Source organism: Phocoena phocoena, chromosome 4, assembly GCF_963924675.1.
Source record: "Phocoena phocoena chromosome 4, mPhoPho1.1, whole genome shotgun sequence".
NCBI lineage: Eukaryota > Metazoa > Chordata > Mammalia > Artiodactyla > Phocoenidae > Phocoena > Phocoena phocoena.
In genome coordinates, this window is record NC_089222.1 from 13,503,340 (window position 1) to 13,523,066 (window position 19,727).

Here is a 19,727-nt window from a genome sequence, read left to right on the forward strand (position 1 = left end):
TCACAAGAGAATGTGAAGCCATAAATTTCAGTATTACTGGCTTTTAGGTGTAGAGTGAAGAAGATTCACATTAGAGTGAAGAAGATTCACATTATTTCATAGTTTTTATTGCCTTTTGGGAACCAATTTTATTCTTCCTGGAAATACAGAGCATAGAGGTTTTTCACTATAACTTTATATCTCCTCCATGCAGCATACAAACTAATGACCAGTGACAGTTTTGTTCTTATGAAGTAATATTCTTGTCTTCCATAATATTCAGAGTGTAGTGTGAAAAGCTGTATAAATGTGTGTAATTGCTGATAAATGCCAATTTTCAAATGCGTAAGAGGCAGCATTCTTTAGTATTTCCACATGAAGGTATTAAGGCCAGCATGAGAAGTCAGCTTTACTTTTTCCAGTCTTCCATTTCCTTTCCTTCCCCTTCCTCATTATCAATTTCTTGCAGTGAGTGTAGAGTTAGAGTTTGTGTTGGGGAGAAGGGGTGCTGCCCTCAGTGACCCTTTTATCTGTCCCAATTGATCTCCTCTTCTAAGTCCTACAGTTGATTAAATGAGAAACCTAAAAGTCCAACCTGGCATTCCCATAACAAAAATAAAACTACTTTTAAGAGCAGTCTTAGGAAACTTTGAGACTTATATAAAACAGGATGCCTCTAAATGAGGTTGCTTGAATTGAGATTCAATATAGAAATGTAGGTTGTTGTAACATTTAACTTGATAAAGTAAAATTGGTATATCTATAATATATACATTATTTCTGTTTCCTTAACAGAAAGTCTCATTCCTTTATCATTTGTTCTGCTTGTAACTAAAACAGCATAGTATAGCTTTTTAAAAGATATTCAGAAGTTAAATAACTTAACAAGTATTTATTGTGTTATATTTAACTTTCTCTCTTTGAGAAACAAAGTGTGTGAAACCGCCTCTTTATGGGTGGGGACCTCACAATTTAGGTAGGGAGTCGAGCTGTATGTAAGAAGAGTGCACATTTGGACTTGGGACCTGGACTTTGAAGGGGAGGAAGGATTTAGATGGGGGTGGGGGGTAAGCTAGGGAAAGAGCAAGAATAAAAGCACAGAGAAATAAAAAAACATGGACTGGATTGTGGCTTATGAATTGGTTGACCCGGATGAAATGGAACAGTTTGAGTGGCTCCGAGGGTGGTTAAGTAGGCTGTGTAGTGGGTTACTGGAGGATTTTTGAAAGCTAGGAAGGAGAGTCTGAACATGTTTCAGTAGACAGTAAAAAGCAATAAGCCAGGTTTTTGAATAGTTTAAAGAATATTTTTGAATATTTGGTGGGAAGTGCAAAGGGTAAGGAAAGAGAAGAGCTACATGGCATTGGTAGTAGTTGGCATGTCAAGGGGTGGGGCAAAAGGGAGTAGCATGGCAGCAGCAGGCAGGGTAAATTCGAACCCCAGAGAAGCGAGGAGTTGAATCTGAAGCTTCTGTTGATTATAAAGTATGTATTGGCTGGGCACCTTTATTTGTTATCCTGCTTCCTTCCAGAGTTTGAGCCAGTTGAGATTTTAATATAGTCAGTGTTGAAGTTTTGCTCTGTATTTAGTTCAATAGCATGCCCTAGACTTTATCAAACACCTAGGCTTTCATGTTGAACATGTGTGCTGCTGTTCAGAGAAATATGGTAGGTATAGATGGAACACAGCTGTTTGAAAAATAATCCAGGTATCTCTAGCCAGCCTCCCTACAAATTGTGACCCTTGTTTCTTTCTTAAAGGAAAAAATAGTCACGTGTTGGTGAGAATTAACTTTCCTTTTGTGCCATATAGATGGGTCTTGATGGACTTCAACAGGATTATATCAGAAAAGCTGAATACCCTTTTAGCTCTGAGCAGAAGTGGATGGCTGTTAAGTGTGTGCATCGAACACAGCAGGTATCCTTCCATCATAGAAAACTTACTCTGTGTTGTTTAACTAGATTACTGTTTTTCATTTATTATCCACCTTTAGATTTAAGCAGTCATTGAGCATAACACAGACCATCTCTGAAGTGTGTGTGATTCATAGTACACTCATCCCTGGTTGTTTTCATGTTCTCTTTGAATTTATGCATAGACATGTCAGTTTTGCTGCGTGAGCAAACAGCTCAAATGAGCTGGAGCCTGGTCTCAGTCTCCTGGAGATTGTGACATCAGTCTTTCGACATCTTTTTTGTTCTTGATGACAGATTTCTGCTGTCTGTGTTTTTCCACTGAAGAATGTCTTGTCTTCAGGCTGAACAAAAACTACATTATTTTGTGGAAACATGGTTACCAAATAATGTATAATTCATGTTCGTTGATCCAGCTTACAAACTGACAAAACGAAATGCACTGATATTTCAAGCTACTTATCTCTGGGTGCTTTAGAAATTTTTACACAGTGCAGTAAGAGTTATGTACAATAGTTACCTACAGCGTATAATCATATCACTCATAGTTGCTATTACCAGCTTGATGCTTACACTTACTTTGGCCTTAAAAATATATAGCTGTTTTTACATTTTCTTTATTAGGAATTAATAAACGGTTATGTGTTTTTACCTGTGAACAAACATTAGAAACCAGTTACATCTCTGTAGATGGGAAGTAGTGAGAGGATTCTCCCTTGCCCATAATAAGTAGGAAACATTGGTATTAAATTGCTCAACATTGAACTTGTGCCAGGAACTCTGATGATGAGGGGAAAAAAGATTTCTGTTTAGTCTTTAAAGGAACTGTTATAAACTTCAGGGAAGGGATACAGTTGGAAACAAAACTATAAAAATAAAATGCCTGTTACTTTAAACCTTGTAATGTAAAGCTTTCAAAAATTGCATCAGAGTTAGGTAATTTTTAGCTGATGTCCCTTGTCTATATAGTTACATAGCAAGAATATGTATATGAGTTTATTTGCAAGGTGTATTTCTTTACATTTTATATATGATCACACACTACTTCAAGATAATGTGGCTCATGTAAAGTTCGAAGATTTGACTTCAGCAATTTTGAATCTAACCTCACCAAAGTTGTACATTGACTCTTTTTCAGTTGGGGGTAGGGGTAGGGAGTGGCGACATATAAGTATAGAAAGGGCGTGATTATTCTTTCCATTTGCTGACTTGAAGAGTTTCTCTTAGAAAACAAAATCAACAGATTTAACTAACAAAACCCAAACCCGCTGACCTGACTCAGGATCTAGAAGAGGTCAGCCTGGCACAGATATGAAAAATGTACCAGTTTAAAAACAGCCCCACGGGACTTCCCTGGTGTCACAGTGGTTAAGAATCCGCCTGCTAATGCAGGGGACAGGGGTTTGAGCCCTCAAAGAAGAGTAGCCCCTGCTCACCGCAACTAGAGAAAGCCCTTGGGCAGCAATGAAGACCCATGCAGCCAGAAACAAACAAACAAACGAAAAACAGCCCCAGGCTCAAATAGTTTGTCTTTAGAGGACTTTCATTTGAACACGACAATCTGCATTTATCTCTGCTCTCTCCCTGGAACCTACCAAAATGACAACCAACGAATAAAAGATGAACTAAAAAAGAGGACGTATGGGAAAGACTTAGGGGGACAGGTATCTTTGAAGGTGGGGCCTAAGGCATGTGGCTAAAAAGAGGAGAGCAGGTTAAAATTCTAATAAGGAACCAACAGAACTCCCCCACTTACTTTTCTGTTTCTTGAGGCCAGACCAGAAATGTCATCTTGGGGACAAGAGTGGAAGGCAGAATTAAGATTTAAGACTAAACACAGGGTGATTAAGGGCAAGCCGTTGTCCTAGGTCCTAACTCCACTTTCTCCGAATGCTTGCAGGTAGGTATCCCCATATCCTCATTCTCCAAGTCAGAAGATTGAAGAGTTTTAGAGAAGCTGACTGGTCCTGGGGAGATCCCTACAGTATGGAGTAGTCCTAAATAAGCTCTTTGTTCATTGGTAGAGTTTACCTGCTCCTGGTCTTCGTCTTGTCACTCTACTGTGAGGGCTACCAGTTGATAAACCCTGCAGTGCCCATGGAGTTTCTAGACCTTTATTTGCTTTGGTCTTGAATGTAAATGGACAGACAGGGATTGCGAGATACTTGGGGAAAGCCTTCAGTATGAAAGACACAGACCAAGCCAACAGAGAAAAGGGTCTCAGAAACAAAGATAGTGCTGGATGCTGAAGAAAATTTCCAAAGACCATAAAAAATGACAAGATACTTTAAATAGAATGTTTTTCAAATAAAGTCAAGGAATCTATCAGAAAGTAGAAAAGTCAAAGAGGTGGACAATATAAAAGGTAAGGTGTAAAAATCAGAGAATTGATGTAGGAGATCCAATATCCACCTAATAGTGGTGACAGAAAATGGGAAGATTCCGGCAAATAACATCAGGAAAATTTCTAGAGGAAGAACTTCAGCTTCTAGAATAAAATTGCCCACCAGCTGCTCAGCACAATGTGTATGTTACAGAGGGGTGGGGGTGAGAGAATAAACACACCAAGGTCCACGATCAAGTAATCTGAGGGCACTTAGCATTCTAAAAGCTTCCAGAGATTGTGGGGTGGGAGGAAAGGCAAGGGGGAGGAGGTCCTACACCAAAGTTTAGGACTTTCCAAATGCAGCACTGCACACTGGAGGCTGGAAGATGATGGAGGAAAGCCTTTAACTGAGAGGCGATCTCTTCCCAGCTGAGCTTACATATGTGGGGGTAAAATAAAAATGTTTCCCAACAAGCCTCAAAGTGTATAGCCCACACAGCTTTTCTTAGATACTGATGGATGTGTTATTCCAAGGTAAAAGTATAAATCAAGGAACAGGGAGACTTAGAACCTCGTGAGTTCTAACCAGCAGAGGGGTGAAGGGAAGCTCCTGGATGCCAATCATGCACCAAGCCTGGAAATGAGCCAGCTCACACTGGAAAAGGAAGGGAGAGCACAGCCCGAGGAGGGAGTTCTCAGTCATAATATGGGAGTAATGGCTCACCTACTTATTGGATCATGTGAAAAATACATTGAGAAGGGCTTTATATGACATGGAGGAGCTTGGGAATAATGAGTAATAGGTGTAAAGAAAACTAAGCAAATAAATAGAGACAGTTATTAACTTTATGAAAGATAAAACTTGAACAGGAAGAAATATATTGGGCTTCTGTAGGTCATGGAAACAACATCGTACCTTTCTGCTACGTTTCCCCGTAACATCTGGTTACTGCTCACTTGGGGACCACAGAGATGGACGCTCCTCTCAATGTGAGCTCACACTGTCGTACCAAGGCAGAGGAGGACCACGTTATGCACTGGTTCCTAAATTACCATTTGGAAGTGACACAAGTACTGCTCATGTTTATTGGCCAAAGCAAATCACATCTGACTTCAGAGTGGTAAGAGGTGCAGGAAAATACATTTCTACCGTGTGCCTCCAAGGAGAGCTGGGACGTTTGTGAACTGCTCTGGTGGCCACTTGGCTCAGCAGCGAGGAATTAGAAAGTGAGCAGAATACTGGTGAGTTTTGCTCTGCATGTATTATAACAGTGAGGAGAAGGAATAGATAGTGGGGGTGGCCAGACGATCACCTGTCACAGTAGACAGAGTATAAAATTGTTTAGTGAACAAGTAGCAATAAAAACATAATTAAGGGCTTCCCTGGTGATGCAGTGGTTAAGAATCCGCCTGCCAATGCAGGGGACATGGGTTCAAGCCCCGGTCCGGGAAGATCCCACGTGTCGTGGAGCAGCTAAGCCCGTGTGCCACAACTACTGAGCCTGCGTGCCACAACTACTGAAGCCTGCACGCCTAGAGCCCGTGCTCCGCAACAAGAGAAGCCACCGCAATGAGAAGCAGGCGCACCGCAACGAAGAGTAGCCCCCGCTCACTGCAACTAGAGAAAGCCCATGCGCAGCAACGAAGACCCAACCCAGCCAAAAAATAAATTAAAAATAAATAAATAAATAAATTTATAAAGAAATAAAATAAAATTGGTTTGCCTCTGTGGAGTAGGACTGGAGGTGAGGAGGTTTTGGGCAGGGGACTGTGGGTTTTCATTGTAAGTTTTTGTTTATTACTTTACTAGGGTAAAAAATAAAATGTCTGATAATACCCATAACTACAAGGTGGTTGTGAGAATTAAATGGGGTCACGTGTATACATATAATAGCAGTAGTAGAAAGCCTAAACCATTGCTTGTGGGCTGACGTTAGATCTTTTTCCCTCTCCTGTTACATCGTGAGCTGAGAGTGCCTAGTGTGGAGCTGAGTGTAGCCTTGCCTTCACTGTGGCGCTGAGGGTGTGGGGTAGATGCTGTGTTCTAAAGAGGATGCAGAAAACTCCCGTGTGAGCTTTTAATCTTCAGAGTTCAAGTGCTGTTCAAAGCCTTAGGCTTGAGTAACTTCCCTGGGGATTATGGGAATGCATGCCGCTTGTTTTTGATTCCAATGGCAGATATATACAAATTGAAATTAACTTGAATTTATTTGCTGTGTTTTTTCTTTTTAGGACAGACCAGAGATTTGTTTTATGAAGGGTGCTTATGAACAGGTGATTAAGTATTGTACTACATATCACAGCAAAGGGCAGACCTTGACACTCACCCAGCAGCAGAGAGATCTGTACCAACAAGAGAAGGCCCAGATGGGCTCTGCAGGGCTCAGAGGTAAGGCCATTTCCGCACCATCCCCTAGGTGGAGAGGTAATGCCTTCTTTTAATTGCAGATGAATTCATGCTTCACTTCTGAGCTACACAGCTCTATTCCAGGGTTCGTAGAAGCCTGCCATTTCTGAAGTGTTAGGTTTTAGTTGACTAATTGTTTCTATGTTCCCAAAACATAAAAAGTTGGGAACGTAGCAAAACATGAAATCTCTGGTTCTTACAGACCTGCAGTGGTCTCTGAGCAGGTGATAGAAATTTTATTTTAGACAAGTTTATCTTGTGAGAACAGTGATAGATAGAAGTAAGGTGGTGTTACTCCTTCCTTACGTTATCACTGGCTCTTGTTTGTTAACCTAAAATACTTTCCTAAATATTAAAAGACTTAAGCCTCTAATTCTTTAAACTGAGGTGGTTACTTACTTGTTCCTCATCTGCTGACTCCTTCCCTTGCCGATTACCAGAGAGGAAAGAGGTGCCCAGACTCTGCTTTGTGAAATGCTGCTGACTGGACAGTGACAGGGAAAGGGGGTCTGCTGTGCACACACACATCGGCTGCTTCTTCTAGGGACATCGTGTGTATGTAGGGTTTAAGAGCAGGGCTTGGGGCTGTACCTGGTTTTTACCTTCTGGCTTGTGGGGAATACACACACACATACACACACCCACACCCATGCACTTATGTAGTCTTTCTCAAGGAAATTGGAAGAGTTGGCTTCCTTAATTTTATTGTTATTTACAAAATGGAAATCAAGCACCACAGTTCCTGGGAGCAGGAAACAAGTATAATTTACAAGACTTCTGCTCTTATAATAAGATAGGTTTAGAAAGGTATTCTTGTGGCTTCATTTGAGGGCAGTGTTTTGTTATTCTTAGCAGCTCATAGCAAAAGGGTTTCAAAGTTGGGTTGCATTTAGAGAGTCTTAAAGGTCTGGTATGTGCTCCCTGTTTTCCTCAATTTTTGTAAAAGACGTTTCACACTTTTTTTTGAGTAATTCTCTTCATCTGAAAGATTGTGGAGCTTTGTGTATGTGTGGTTTGGTGTGGTAACATTGTGAAATAGACAAGACTTGGTGGAGGAGAACGTCTTTGTTTCACAGGGCTTTGGGAAACATTCTGGGCATTTGTCCCTTGCTTCACATCTTTTCCTCTTCTCTGCTTATGCTCCATTTTCCTCCTCCCGCTGAAGTTACCGTAAGGAAGAGTAAAGAATAAATGAATAAAGATTTTAAGTTTAACTTGATATGAACTTATTTTATACTTTATAAAACTTAAGTTTCTTAAAATACATGTCGTTAATTTAAAAATTGGAGTATGTTTCGTTTTTATGTTTTAAATATAAAGGAGGAAGTTGGGGGCCCTCCACACAGAAAAGGTCTACATATCTTTGTCCCAAACAGTAACAATAGATCTTCATTTGTGCTAAAGAAGCAAACAAATAAATACAGGATACTGGCCTCTGGGCTAATACCACCCCTTCACTGAGAGTGCCAGGAGCTGGTGTCCCTTTCTTAAGATTTGCTGACACACAGATTGATACTCAGTGCCCCCCTTCTGTTGCCATCTGCCTCTGTTCCAACACTAGGGACTGTCAAATGGCTCATTCTCTCCAGAGTGAAAGCATTTGGGGCTCACATCTACGTAAATAGTTAGGTATGCACTGGAAAAATAGAAGTCATTTGCCTCTAACCATGGTTTTCCAAATGTATCTCATCCTTCATACCTTCTGCTTGAATAAGAATGGATACTTCCCGTGATCTCTCTGGGACTTTTCAGTTTCCCTGTAAGATACATATGTTTAGTTTGTGTGCTTTTTTTGGTGTGTTTTCTTTGGTAAGTTGTTCAGTCTTATAATATTCCAGATGGAGACACATCCCTCTGGCTCATAAGGTAGCTACCAGAGGTTCCAGAATTCTGAGAAAAAGCTAAATGGTATTTGGAAATGAACGGTACTTTTTGCTGTATCTTAAGTTCCCGAGGACGACAGGAAACTAACTATAAATGATGGTATGGTGGTATTATTTATATAGTTTTAAGAGAACCAAAGTAACAAATAAGAAAATCCTATTAATGTTACAGAAAAGAGTGAAAGAATATAAACTATTGTTGGTATTAGTGGTTTTACAGTCACTTTACAAATTAACTTTACCTCCCAGGGTTTGTTGTGTACAAAATTATTACATGTTGTATATAATTAATATAGCCTTCTCTTCAAGCTATTGAATTGTTCTGGAGGCCTATAAGATGGAAAGATGAAGATACATTAGGAGAAGCCACCTTCAAAGGTGACTGTTTAAAATTGACTTTAAAGCTCAACAAACTGGGGCTTCCCTGGTGGGACAGTGGTTAAGAGAATCTGCCTGCCAATGCAGGGGACACAGGTTCGAGCCCTGGTCTGGGAAGATCCCACATGCCGCAGAGCAGCTAAGCCCGTGTGCCACAACTACTGAAGCCCGTGCGCATGGAGCCTGTGTGTTCCGCAACAAGAGAAGCCACCGCAGTGAGAAGCCCTCGGCAACTAGAGAAAGCCCGTGCACAGCCACGGAAGACCCAACGCAGCCAATAAATAAATAAAACAAATCTATTAAAAAAAATTTTTTTTAAGGAAAAGCTCAACAAACCTATAGTTTTCCAAATAATTAATTGTATTTTTCTTAAGAGTCAGTAGTTTCTGCTGAAAGGAGCTGCATGTTTGCTATGTGAAAACATTTCTTATTTGCTCCTCACTTGTCTTCTCTGCTTAACAGTTCTTTAGTCTTATTCTTTTTAATTTTTAATAAGTTAAAGCAACCCCATATTGAGAACCATTAAACTAGAATATCTTTGCATGTAATAATTTTGATTTTTAGAGTTTTTGTAATTACCACAATGACATTGTCGTCTTAAGTCATTTATCTGAGAAGTGTTATGGTCTCCAGCTTTTGTAAAGTAAATTCTGTTGGTTTTGTGATTCACATTTTCTTTTTCGGATTTTATTATTATTTCCGAAGTTCTTGCTTTGGCTTCTGGTCCTGAATTGGGGCAACTGACGTTCCTTGGCCTGGTGGGAATCATTGATCCTCCTAGAACTGGTGTGAAAGAAGCTGTTACAACACTCATTGCCTCGGGAGTGTCAATAAAAATGATTACTGGGGACTCACAGGAGACTGCAATTGCAATCGGTATAACTAGGCTGCTTCCTTTGTTTTCCATAGTTTTTCTTAAATTACTGCAGTGCATAGTTTTGTGAATCATTTGACATGAAGTGTGTTTACATAATACTGAGTTATACAGTTAAAATTGATGCTTTTGTTTGCTCATACCCTATAAATTGTGGACCAAATTTTATTTTAGTTAAAAAAATAATACTATTAGTTGAAAATAACTAAAGCATTGTGAAATCACATTATTTTATTTACAAAAGAATAGTTGATTATTTTTAACCTCATAGTCCACTATACTGACGGATAAAAGCACTAGATCATGAATGTGAAAGAAAATATGAAATTTAGTTTTTTCTTTCAACTTGAGTATAATTTTTTAAAAGTAGACTTTGTACCTAATTTGAAAGAAAATAACTTGTGTCTGTATTTCTGTTGTCTAATACATATATGCCTATGTTGTTTGAATGCAGCTTAAGATTACTAAACACGTATAAGGAAATAAAATGGACATGGAAGTTAATCTCCCAGAACCTGTAAACTATAATTCATACTGATAAATTTTAAATTTGCTAAAGTTCATTAATTCTTATCTTATTAATATGGAAAGAGACTGAGACAGGAATTTCACACTTTATGTGATCTAAGAAAAATATGTCACTGGAAACATATTGTTGGGAAGATTGTTCCTAGAGAAACTTCTCAACATTTATTTTCATTTACATAACAACTACATGATACCACAGATGAGCCACCATTTTGCCTGGCTTTGTTTACTTTATTTAAAATGCACTCTGATCTTCATTAAAATTGAGCTCCCAAGCAGAACCTGCTTGGCCTTGTTTCAGTTCTTAGGTGTGGTGGGTTAAATTGTGAAAACTCTTTATTCTTAAATTTAAACAAAAATAAAGTAGTCAAACAGAAAACCCCACAGTTTTTACTAATTCAGTTCTGTTTGTCTTACTGTAGTCTGTCTTGTGATCCCTTCATATAAAGACATTTTATACTTAGAGGGAAAGTGAGTTGATAAATCATATTAAGTGAGCATTATGTTGACTAGCGTATCAAGCAAAACCAATTTGGTTAATTATGTTTTCTTTCCCATTTCACTTCAGCTAGTCGTCTGGGATTATATTCCAAAACCTCCCAGTCAGTCTCAGGAGAAGAAATAGATGCAATGGATGTCCAGCAGCTTTCACAGATGGTGCCAAAGGTAGGCCTAAACCAGAGCCTTTCACACTGAAAGGCCTTATTCTAGGTGTTAGACAACTTCTCCTGTTTGAAACATTTGAAAACAGTTGGGACATGACCACCAGATTCTTTGGTCCAAATCATGAGATGAAATCAGTCTTATCATTGAGAGTATTTATGATGTGATTGTTAGGAATATCAGTACTTTAGCAAGAGCCAAGTTTCCTCTGAGGAAGGTACTGTGGAAATTAACAGTGGTGTTTTGTATTTATAAAGTACAGAGTGGAGAGAGACCGTCACTTCATACTTCTTACCCTTGTGTTCTATTTTAATTGAATGCATTTAAAAAAATTGAGGTATCATTTGCAAACAGTAAACTTCTTCCTTTTTAATGTACAGCCGTAAGTTTTGACAAATGTGTGTGGTCCTTGTAAACATCACACAATCGGGTACAGGTTCCCCCCACCCCAGATCCTCTTGTTGTGGTCAGCTCCTCCCTCTTTTTCCACTGCTTGGCAACCATCGATTTGTTTTCTGTCCCTATAGTTTTGCCTTTTCCAGAATGCTCTAAAAATGGAGGCATATAGTATGAGGGCTTTGAATCTGCTTTTTTGACTTAGCATAATGCATTTTTAATTGCTGAGTAGTATTCCACTGGATTGGATTTGTGTTACCTATGCACTAGTTTAAAGGCATTTGGACTATTTTCAGTTATCGCTGATTATGATTACAACTACTCTAAACATTTGTATATAGTTTTTATATGAAAATAAATATTCATTTCTCTTAGATAAATACCTAAGAGTAATTGCTGAGTCTCATATGGTTATGTATGTTTAACTTTGTAAGAAAGTGCCAAATTGTTTTACAGGGTGGTTTTATTGTTTTGCATTCCCACCAGCAATGTTTGAAAGGTCTAATTGCTCATATCCTCACCAGCACATGGCATTGTCAGTTTCCCCACTCCCATTCTAATAGGTGTATCATGGTATCTTATTGTGGTTTTAATTTGCATTTCCCTCACAACTAATGATTTTGTGTATCCTTTTCATGTGCTTATTTGCCATTCATATATTTTCTTTAGTGAACAGTCTACCCTGCCTATTTTTAAAAAAATGTTTTATTTTTGAAAGTTACTTATATATTATGGATAAAAGTCCTTTATCAGATATTTGATTGGAAAATATTTTTTCCCAGTCTGGTTTTATTTTTTTATTCTATTAACATTGTCTTTTAAAGAACAGAAGTTTTAAATTTTGGTGAAGTCCAGTTTATAATTTTTTTCTTTTATGGATCATGCTTTTGATATGTTATCTAAGGACTCTTTGCCTAACCCAAGGTCCAAAGATTTTTTCCTGTTTTTTTTTTTTAATAGAAGTCTCATACTTTTAGGTTTTACACTAACATCTGTGATCCATTTTGAATTATTTTTGTCTATGTGTGAGAAGTGGGTTAAGGTTCATTTGTTTTATGTATGGGTGTTCAGTTGTTCCAGTACCTTTTGTTGAAAAGACTGTCCTTTCTTTTTCATTGAAATGCCTTTTCAGAGCATCTGGGAGCAGTGTGGGTGTCTGATTTGTTTTAGATTTAGTGGGGTAGGTGTTTCCATATTTGAACAGGACTCTGTGTATGTATGTGTGTGTATGTGTCCTATCCTGTTAGTTTCTTCCTGACATTTATTTCTGAAAGAATAAATCCTGTATTAAGTTCCCTGGGGATATTGAGACAAAATGTACATTTAGTAAGTATATGTGAAATCTGCAGTTAATAAAACATTTTCCCATTAATCTTTGTTCAGCCTTTTCTTCCACACCTTTTCCCAGAGATGCTAACAAGTAGTGACATAGGACAGATTTGAAATTTCATTTTATTTGCTTTCTTCAGTTCACTCCCTCTGGCTCTCTGATAAAAATGCTAATGAACTCTGAAAACCAATGTAAAGGCAGTTAGGGAAGGAAGAAGTAAGTTACAAATTGCATCATCAGCCTGGACAAATTACATCATTGGTCATTTTCAAATAAGAGTTTTTGTGCATCAATTATGGCAGATGCTCTGATGCTATTCAAAGAGAAAAGCTCATTGAATTGCTTGGAGTCATCCTGCTCTGTGAAGGAATTCCATAAATACCAGGGCTTTTTTCAGGTTTATCATGTCTTTTGAAAACCCAAGTCTTTTCTTTCCTTTAGGTCCTTTTAGTCCCCCCCAACCCCTACTTTGTCTTTTTTCCCATTTTTATCTTGTGTTCATGTAACTCTTAAACCTTGGTCTTATGCTTTTACTTCAGATCATTTTGAAAAGTTTTTCTTTTATTAGTGTTAGAACAAAACAAAACTTTTCTTCTAAATTGCCAGCTCACTGAGGTTTTCCCACATGTATTAAAAATCATATTAATGAATTCTGTTCCTCATTAAAACGTTTTTTGGCTTTCCTGTTTCCATAATTCTGTCACACATTCCAAATCCCTTAACATTTCTCTGTCCTTTTGACCTAGAGCCAGTTAGAAAGTAGTATGGAAACTGAATTTTGCTTAATTATTTATAAAGTCCATCTGGGAATTCTCAGTGTTTTTTGTTTATGATTTCTTGAGTGTATTCTACATTTCCTGTTGATAAAAATGGACATTCTCTTTTCTTGTTTGTTTTTTTCATTTTTTTTTTTTTTTTTTTTTTTGCGGTACGCGGGCCTCTCACTGTTGTGGCCTCTCCCGTTGCGGAACACAGGCCCCGGACGCGCAGGCTCAGCGGCCACGGCTCATGGGCCCAGCCGCTCCGCGGCATGTGGGATCTTCCCGGACCACGGCACGAACCCGCGTCCTCTGCATCGGCAGGCGGACTCTCAACCACTGTGCCACCAGGGAAGCTCTTCTTGTTTGTTTTTTATAACACTGCCTCCATTTTTGTTTTTACCAAACCTATTAACCAAGTCCCTATAATAAAATCCCAGTTCGTGTGCTGTTTAATTTTTGGTATGTCGTCAATACTTATTTCAATGCATCAGGTATCTTTTAATCTGTTCTGGAAGATTTGGGGACCTTTGGGAGGTTATTTTAATGCCAGGAATAATTTTTTTCTATTAGCCTCTCCTTTTCATATTTACCTACTTTCTTCTCTTCATAACTTACTTTCTGTTAATGTTGATCAAAAGAACTGTGAGTGCTGACCACAAATATGACACTGAAAAGATGGACCCATGAGAAGAGAAAAATCCTCTTGCAGGTTCCTTCTGAAAATACACAGCCTTTCTCCCTTTCCCTCCGTAATATTCCCTGAACTCTCTTTGCTGACACAGTTCTACTTCTTTCCCATTGTCCTTTTACCATCCTGTTGTCCTCATTCTGTCTTCTCCCCTCCTGCTCCCATACTACAGTGATTATATTGTGTGCTTATCTTAAATCAGTATATTCCCCCCCTTTTAGGTAGAGAAACAGACATAAAAGTGAGAAGATCATTAATAGAGGAATTTCAGTTACCCCCAAGTTTAATCCTAGCTCTGTGATAAAATGATATAGTTCAGGTTTTAGTCACTTCTCTGTGTGTGTGTGTGTGTGTGTGTGTGTGTGTGTGTGTGTTTTTAATACCTTATTTCTTCAGGCCATAATTTTGTGTCACTAAATTTCAATATTTTTTCTCAACCAGAAAGATTGACCTGCTAGTCCTGATGCTCTAAGGAGAATTTTTACTCTGTGCAATATTATATTCCACATGATTCTTCAGCTTTGAATTGAGATCTGCTTAGTCTCAAAGAAACTGCTTTTATTTTTGAGTTGCCATCACAGCTTTGAAATGCTGAAATCTGTATCAAGTAATAGGTATACTGGATGCATGCCAAAGTAATTTGTTACTATACACAAGAAGTACGTTTTCAGCCCAACAATTGGTTTGTTATCCTTATTGCCATTGTCAGTGATAAGCTGCATTGGCTGTAAAGGAGTGATTTGCAGTGGTTTGAATGATTTGTAGTGGAACAAAGGCAAAATTTTACTCTGTACAACCTGAGTATTTGTAATTAGTAATTAGCCTTTTATTTAAAAATTCTGTAAAATCGGGCTTCCCTGGTGGCGCAGTGGTTGAGAGTACGCCTGCCAATGCAGGGGACGGGTTCGTGTCCTGGTCCGGGAAGATGCCACATGCCTCAGAGCGGCTGGGCCCGTGAGCCATGGCTGCTGAGCCTGCGCGTCCAGAACCTGTGCCCCGCAACGGGAGAGGCCACAACGAGAGGCCTGCGTACCGCAAAAAAAAAAAAAAAAATTTTGTAAAATCCACAGTCTTTGCTAGACGCTCTTGTAAAATATTCTGTAAAATCCACAGTCTTTGCTAGATGCTCAGTGCTGTGTGATTACATGATTAATTTCTGCAGTAATGTAGAATTTTCACTTAGAAGGTAACCAGTACATTTTAAATATGTATGGAGCTTAGTCCTTTCTATTTTATTAAAAAATTTTTTTTAATTGAAGTGTAGTTGATTTACAGTGTTGTGCTTGTTTCAGGTGTATAGCAAAGTGATTCATTTATACATACATATATATCTTTTTTTTTTAAAGTGAACACTTTTTAATTAATTAATTTATTTTTGGCTGTGTCAGGTCTTAGTTGCAGCCCATGGGATCTTTCGTTGCGGCATGTGAGCTCTTTGTTGCAGCGTGCAGGCTTCTCTCTAGTTGTAGCACATGGGCTCCAGAGGTGGGCTCTGTAGTTGTAGCATGTGGGCTTAGTTGCCCCGCGGCATGTGGGATCTTAGTTCCCTGACCAGGGATCAAACCTGCGTCCCCTGCGTTGGAAGGTGGATTCTTAACCACTGGTTAACCTTATAGGTTATTACAAAATATTGAGTATAGTTACCTGTGTTATCAATATATAGTAGGTCCTTGTTGCTTATCTGTTTTATATATAGTAGTGTGTATTTGTTAATCCCAAACTCCCAATTTACCCTCCCCATCTTTCCCCTTTGGTAACCATAAGTTTGGTTTTTATGTCGGTGGGTCTATTTCTGTTTTGTATATAAGTTCTTTTGTATATAAGTTCATTTGTATCACTTTGATGGGTTTTTTTGTTTGTTGTTTAGATTCCACATATAAGCAATATCATGTGATATTTGTCTTCCTCTGCCTGACTTCACTTAGTACGAAAATCTCTGGGTCCATCCATGTGGCTGCAAACGGCATGATTTCATTCTTTCTTATGGTTATAATGTTCCATTATATATATATACACCACATCTTCTTTATCCATTCATTTGTCTGGACATTTAGATTGCTTCCATGCCTTGGCTATTAAGAATAGTGCTGCAGTGAACATTAGGGTACATGTATCTTTTCGAATTACAGTTTTCTCTGGATATGTGCCCAGGAGTGGGATTACAGGATCATATGGTAGCTCTGTTTTTAGTTTTTTAAGGAATCTCCATACTGTTCTCCATAGTGGCTACACCAATTTACATTCCCCCCAACAGTTAGGAGGGTTCCTTTCTCTCCACGCCCTCTCTGGCGTTTATTATTTGTAGACTTCCTAATGATGGCCATCCTGACTGGTGTGAGGTGATGCCTCATTGTAGTTTTGATTTGCATTTCTCTGATAGTTAGCAATGTTGAGCATCTTTTCATATGCCTTTTGACCATCTGTATGTTTAGTACTTTTTAAAGACATGGTAAAGAGTTTCCAAATGGATTTTGAACCTTTTTAAAGGAAGAATGCTTTCCACATATGAGTTATGTGATTCATGGTACCTAGAGGAACTAAGGGTAATCAGTAATGTGATAGTACAGTTAAACTGAATTTTTTTGCCTAAGAAAATAATCCTCTTTTGTTTTAGACCTTTATTAAAATTGGGAGAGAACCTGGGAATAGTCTTTATGATGGTCCTAAGATTCAGTCATTTATTCATTCATCTTACATGTGTTTATAGAGCACTGGAGGTACTGGGCCAAAATCTCTGCCTCATGGAGCTTATAGTCTAAGATAAAACTCATGTGGAGTATAGCACTGCACAGAGTAAAAATTCTCCTTAAAGCACCAGGATTAGCAGGTCATTCTTTTTGGTTGAGTAAAAATAATGAAATTTAGTGACACAAAATTATGTCTTGAAGAAATTAGGTATTAAAAAAAAAACACAGAAGTGTCTAAAAATTGAACTGTATCATTTTATCACAGAGCTGGGACTAAACTTGGGGGTAACTGAAAATTCCTCTGTTAGTAATCTTTTCATCTTTATGTCTATCTCCAGCTAAAAAGGGGGGAATATACCGGTTTAAGATAAGCACACAATACAATCACTGTAGTATGGGAGCAGGAGGGGAGAGCACTGACAAAAGCAGGGAAGAGAGAGGATGAGATCTTTAGACAGCATGCCTAGGAAAGGCATCGCTGAGAAGGTCCTGTGTGATGAAAGGGGCAGGCTGTGTAATATCCGAGGGAACACAAGGGCAGAGGCCTCAAGGGAAGTGCGCTTGGCATGTTTCAGGAACTATGAGGCATCCAGTGTAGTGCAGGGTGCGGGGAGAAGACTAACTGGGGAGCATGCACTTCATGTGGGGCTTGGTGGACAGTAAAAGACTTGGGCACCATTCGCTTTTCCTGAGAGGGATGGGAGGTTTCTGGAGGGTTTTCAGCAGAGGACAGTGTGGTTTGACTTGTGTTTTTAACCCAGTGTGTTGGCAGTGGGTTTCGATGTTTGAGTAAGGAGGTTAAGTGTGGATATATTTGAGGATGGGGCCAACTGTGTGTGGCATGTGGGAGAAGAGGAGGAATCAGGGTGACTCCCCAGATTTAGAGCCTGAGCCATTGCAAGAGTGCACTTGCCATTGGCAGAGGATGTGAGGGAGCATGTGTTTGGGGAAGTAACAGGGGTTCTGTTTGGCATGTTTAAGTCTGAGATAGGATGTCCAAGAGCAAATGTGGAGTAGGTAGGTGGATTAGTTTATCAATCTGGATTTCAGAAGAGACAAAAAGGCATATAAATAAAAGCCAGATTTCTAAGGTGGGGTGAGATCCCCTAGGGAGAGACCTCTTATATTATAAAGAGCCCAAGCACTGAGTTCTAGAACACCTCAGAGTGTAGACTTCAGGGAGGCCTGGGGGACCCTGGACAAGAGGAGCAGCTGGAGAGGCAGGAGGGGGAGCAGGAGAGTGTAGGGTGGTCCTGAGGCCGGGAGAAGAGGGCGCCTCAGGAGGAGGGAGCGGTTGGCTGTGTGCGGGGTTAAGTCACGGGAGAAGTGGCATTGGTGTCAGCAATGCGGAGTCTTTGGTGCTCTTGATGAGAGGTTTCAGGGCAGGGGTGCGGGTAGCAGCCTAATCAGGAGGGATTCAGGAGAGAGTGGAAGAGAGAGATGGGAGACAGCAGTACAGGCAGCTCCCTAGAGGAGTTTCGCTTATAAAGAGAAGGGGAAAGGAGGGTAGCAGCTGAGATAGGAAGGGAAGTTTTTGGTTTTGTTTTTCTTTAAATGGAAGGAATAACAACATGTTTGTACAATGATGGTAAAGGTGCAGCAGCCAGGGAAAAATTTTGATACAAGGGAGGGAGAATTTCTGATTGGTAAGAAGGTGGGATATTTGACCTGCACTAGAAACATATTCATGTTGTTCATTTGTAGTAAAAGGAGAGAAGGAAGGATACTGGCTGGATACAGCTATTGGATGGTGGGAGTTGTGGAAGTTTTCTCCTGACTGTTTTCTTTGAAGTAGGAAACAAGGTTGTCAGCTGAGAGTGAGGCTGGGGAAGGGGATAAATTGGAACCATGAGGAGAGAAAACTAGTGTGGACCTATCCTCTAGGAGAGTAGGAAAGAGAACGGTGGGTTACGTGGGTATTGAAGTCACCTGGCTCGGGGGTGTTGGAAAGACTGATGGGAGGCAGTGGTTACAAATTCCTGTGGAACATGGAGGGTGGCCTCGGGAGCAGTGACTGGCCACAGGTAGTGAAGTACAGTCTTCTGTGACATTCAGAACTGAGGATCTGTGACTGAAGAAGGGAATGGAGGGCACCTGCCCCCTCTGTGCTCTCCTGGTGGTGCTATTGGAGAGGACTGTGGGAACAGCAGTGTGGGTAAGACTGGAGGGCCAGGGGATTTGTCGATGACTGGGGCACTGGGAGGGTTTCAGGAGACCAGGAGATGGGATCAGGAAAAGGGATTAAATATATTCTTTGGAGAGAGAAGATGGTATAAGCAGGTGGAGACACAATGGAAGAGAGAGTGCCTAATGAATTAAGCTGAGTAGAAGAGCATGAATAGACACTTCATAGTGCTTAACAACAAAAAAAGGCTCGAGGGACGTTGAGAAGCAGCTGTTCTTTAAATCTCCTGAAGACAGGACCAAGGGAAAAGGCCATTTTAGTTGTGTCAGTGTCGAGGAAGCCGATGCAGGAGAGTTTTTCCTTTGTCTCTGAACGTTTCAAGAATAAGGCTGTTTTCTCTTCAGAGCTTAAACATAATGGGATAAACTGGGTAAATTGTTTAGATTGTGCATTTCTTATAGTACCTAAAAATTTGAAATGACCCTGTCAAATGAGTGTCCTAACAAATGTATGGCATATTCTTAAGTTTGATCTCTGTGGCAAAATACAGACAGTTTAAATTGATAATTTAAAAAATATTCTTAGTTATAAGTGCATAGGTTATTCTGATATTTCTTAATGTTGAAGATTTTTAGTGTATCCCGTGTTTTAACAGGTTGCGGTATTTTACAGAGCTAGTCCAAGGCACAAGATGAAAATTATTAAGGTGGGTGTCTAAGAATCACACTGTTTTATCTCTGTATCCAAAATGCTACTGCTTGTCTTTCATTATGTTTGCATTACTACTGG

At 39.4% G+C, this 19,727-nt stretch overlaps 1 protein-coding gene across 1 annotated transcript in view; it reads left to right on the forward strand.

The window, feature by feature from the left end:
• ATP2C1 (ATPase secretory pathway Ca2+ transporting 1) overlaps positions 1-19,727 on the forward strand; it is a 115,845-nt gene that overhangs the window by 88,126 nt on the left and 7,992 nt on the right. Inside the window, exons 16-20 of the mRNA XM_065876302.1 lie at positions 1,792-1,896; positions 6,451-6,607; positions 9,592-9,762; positions 10,857-10,954; positions 19,594-19,644. Coding sequence (XP_065732374.1) covers positions 1,792-1,896; positions 6,451-6,607; positions 9,592-9,762; positions 10,857-10,954; positions 19,594-19,644 — 582 coding nt within the window. The remainder of the gene's footprint in view (positions 1-1,791; positions 1,897-6,450; positions 6,608-9,591; positions 9,763-10,856; positions 10,955-19,593; positions 19,645-19,727) is intronic.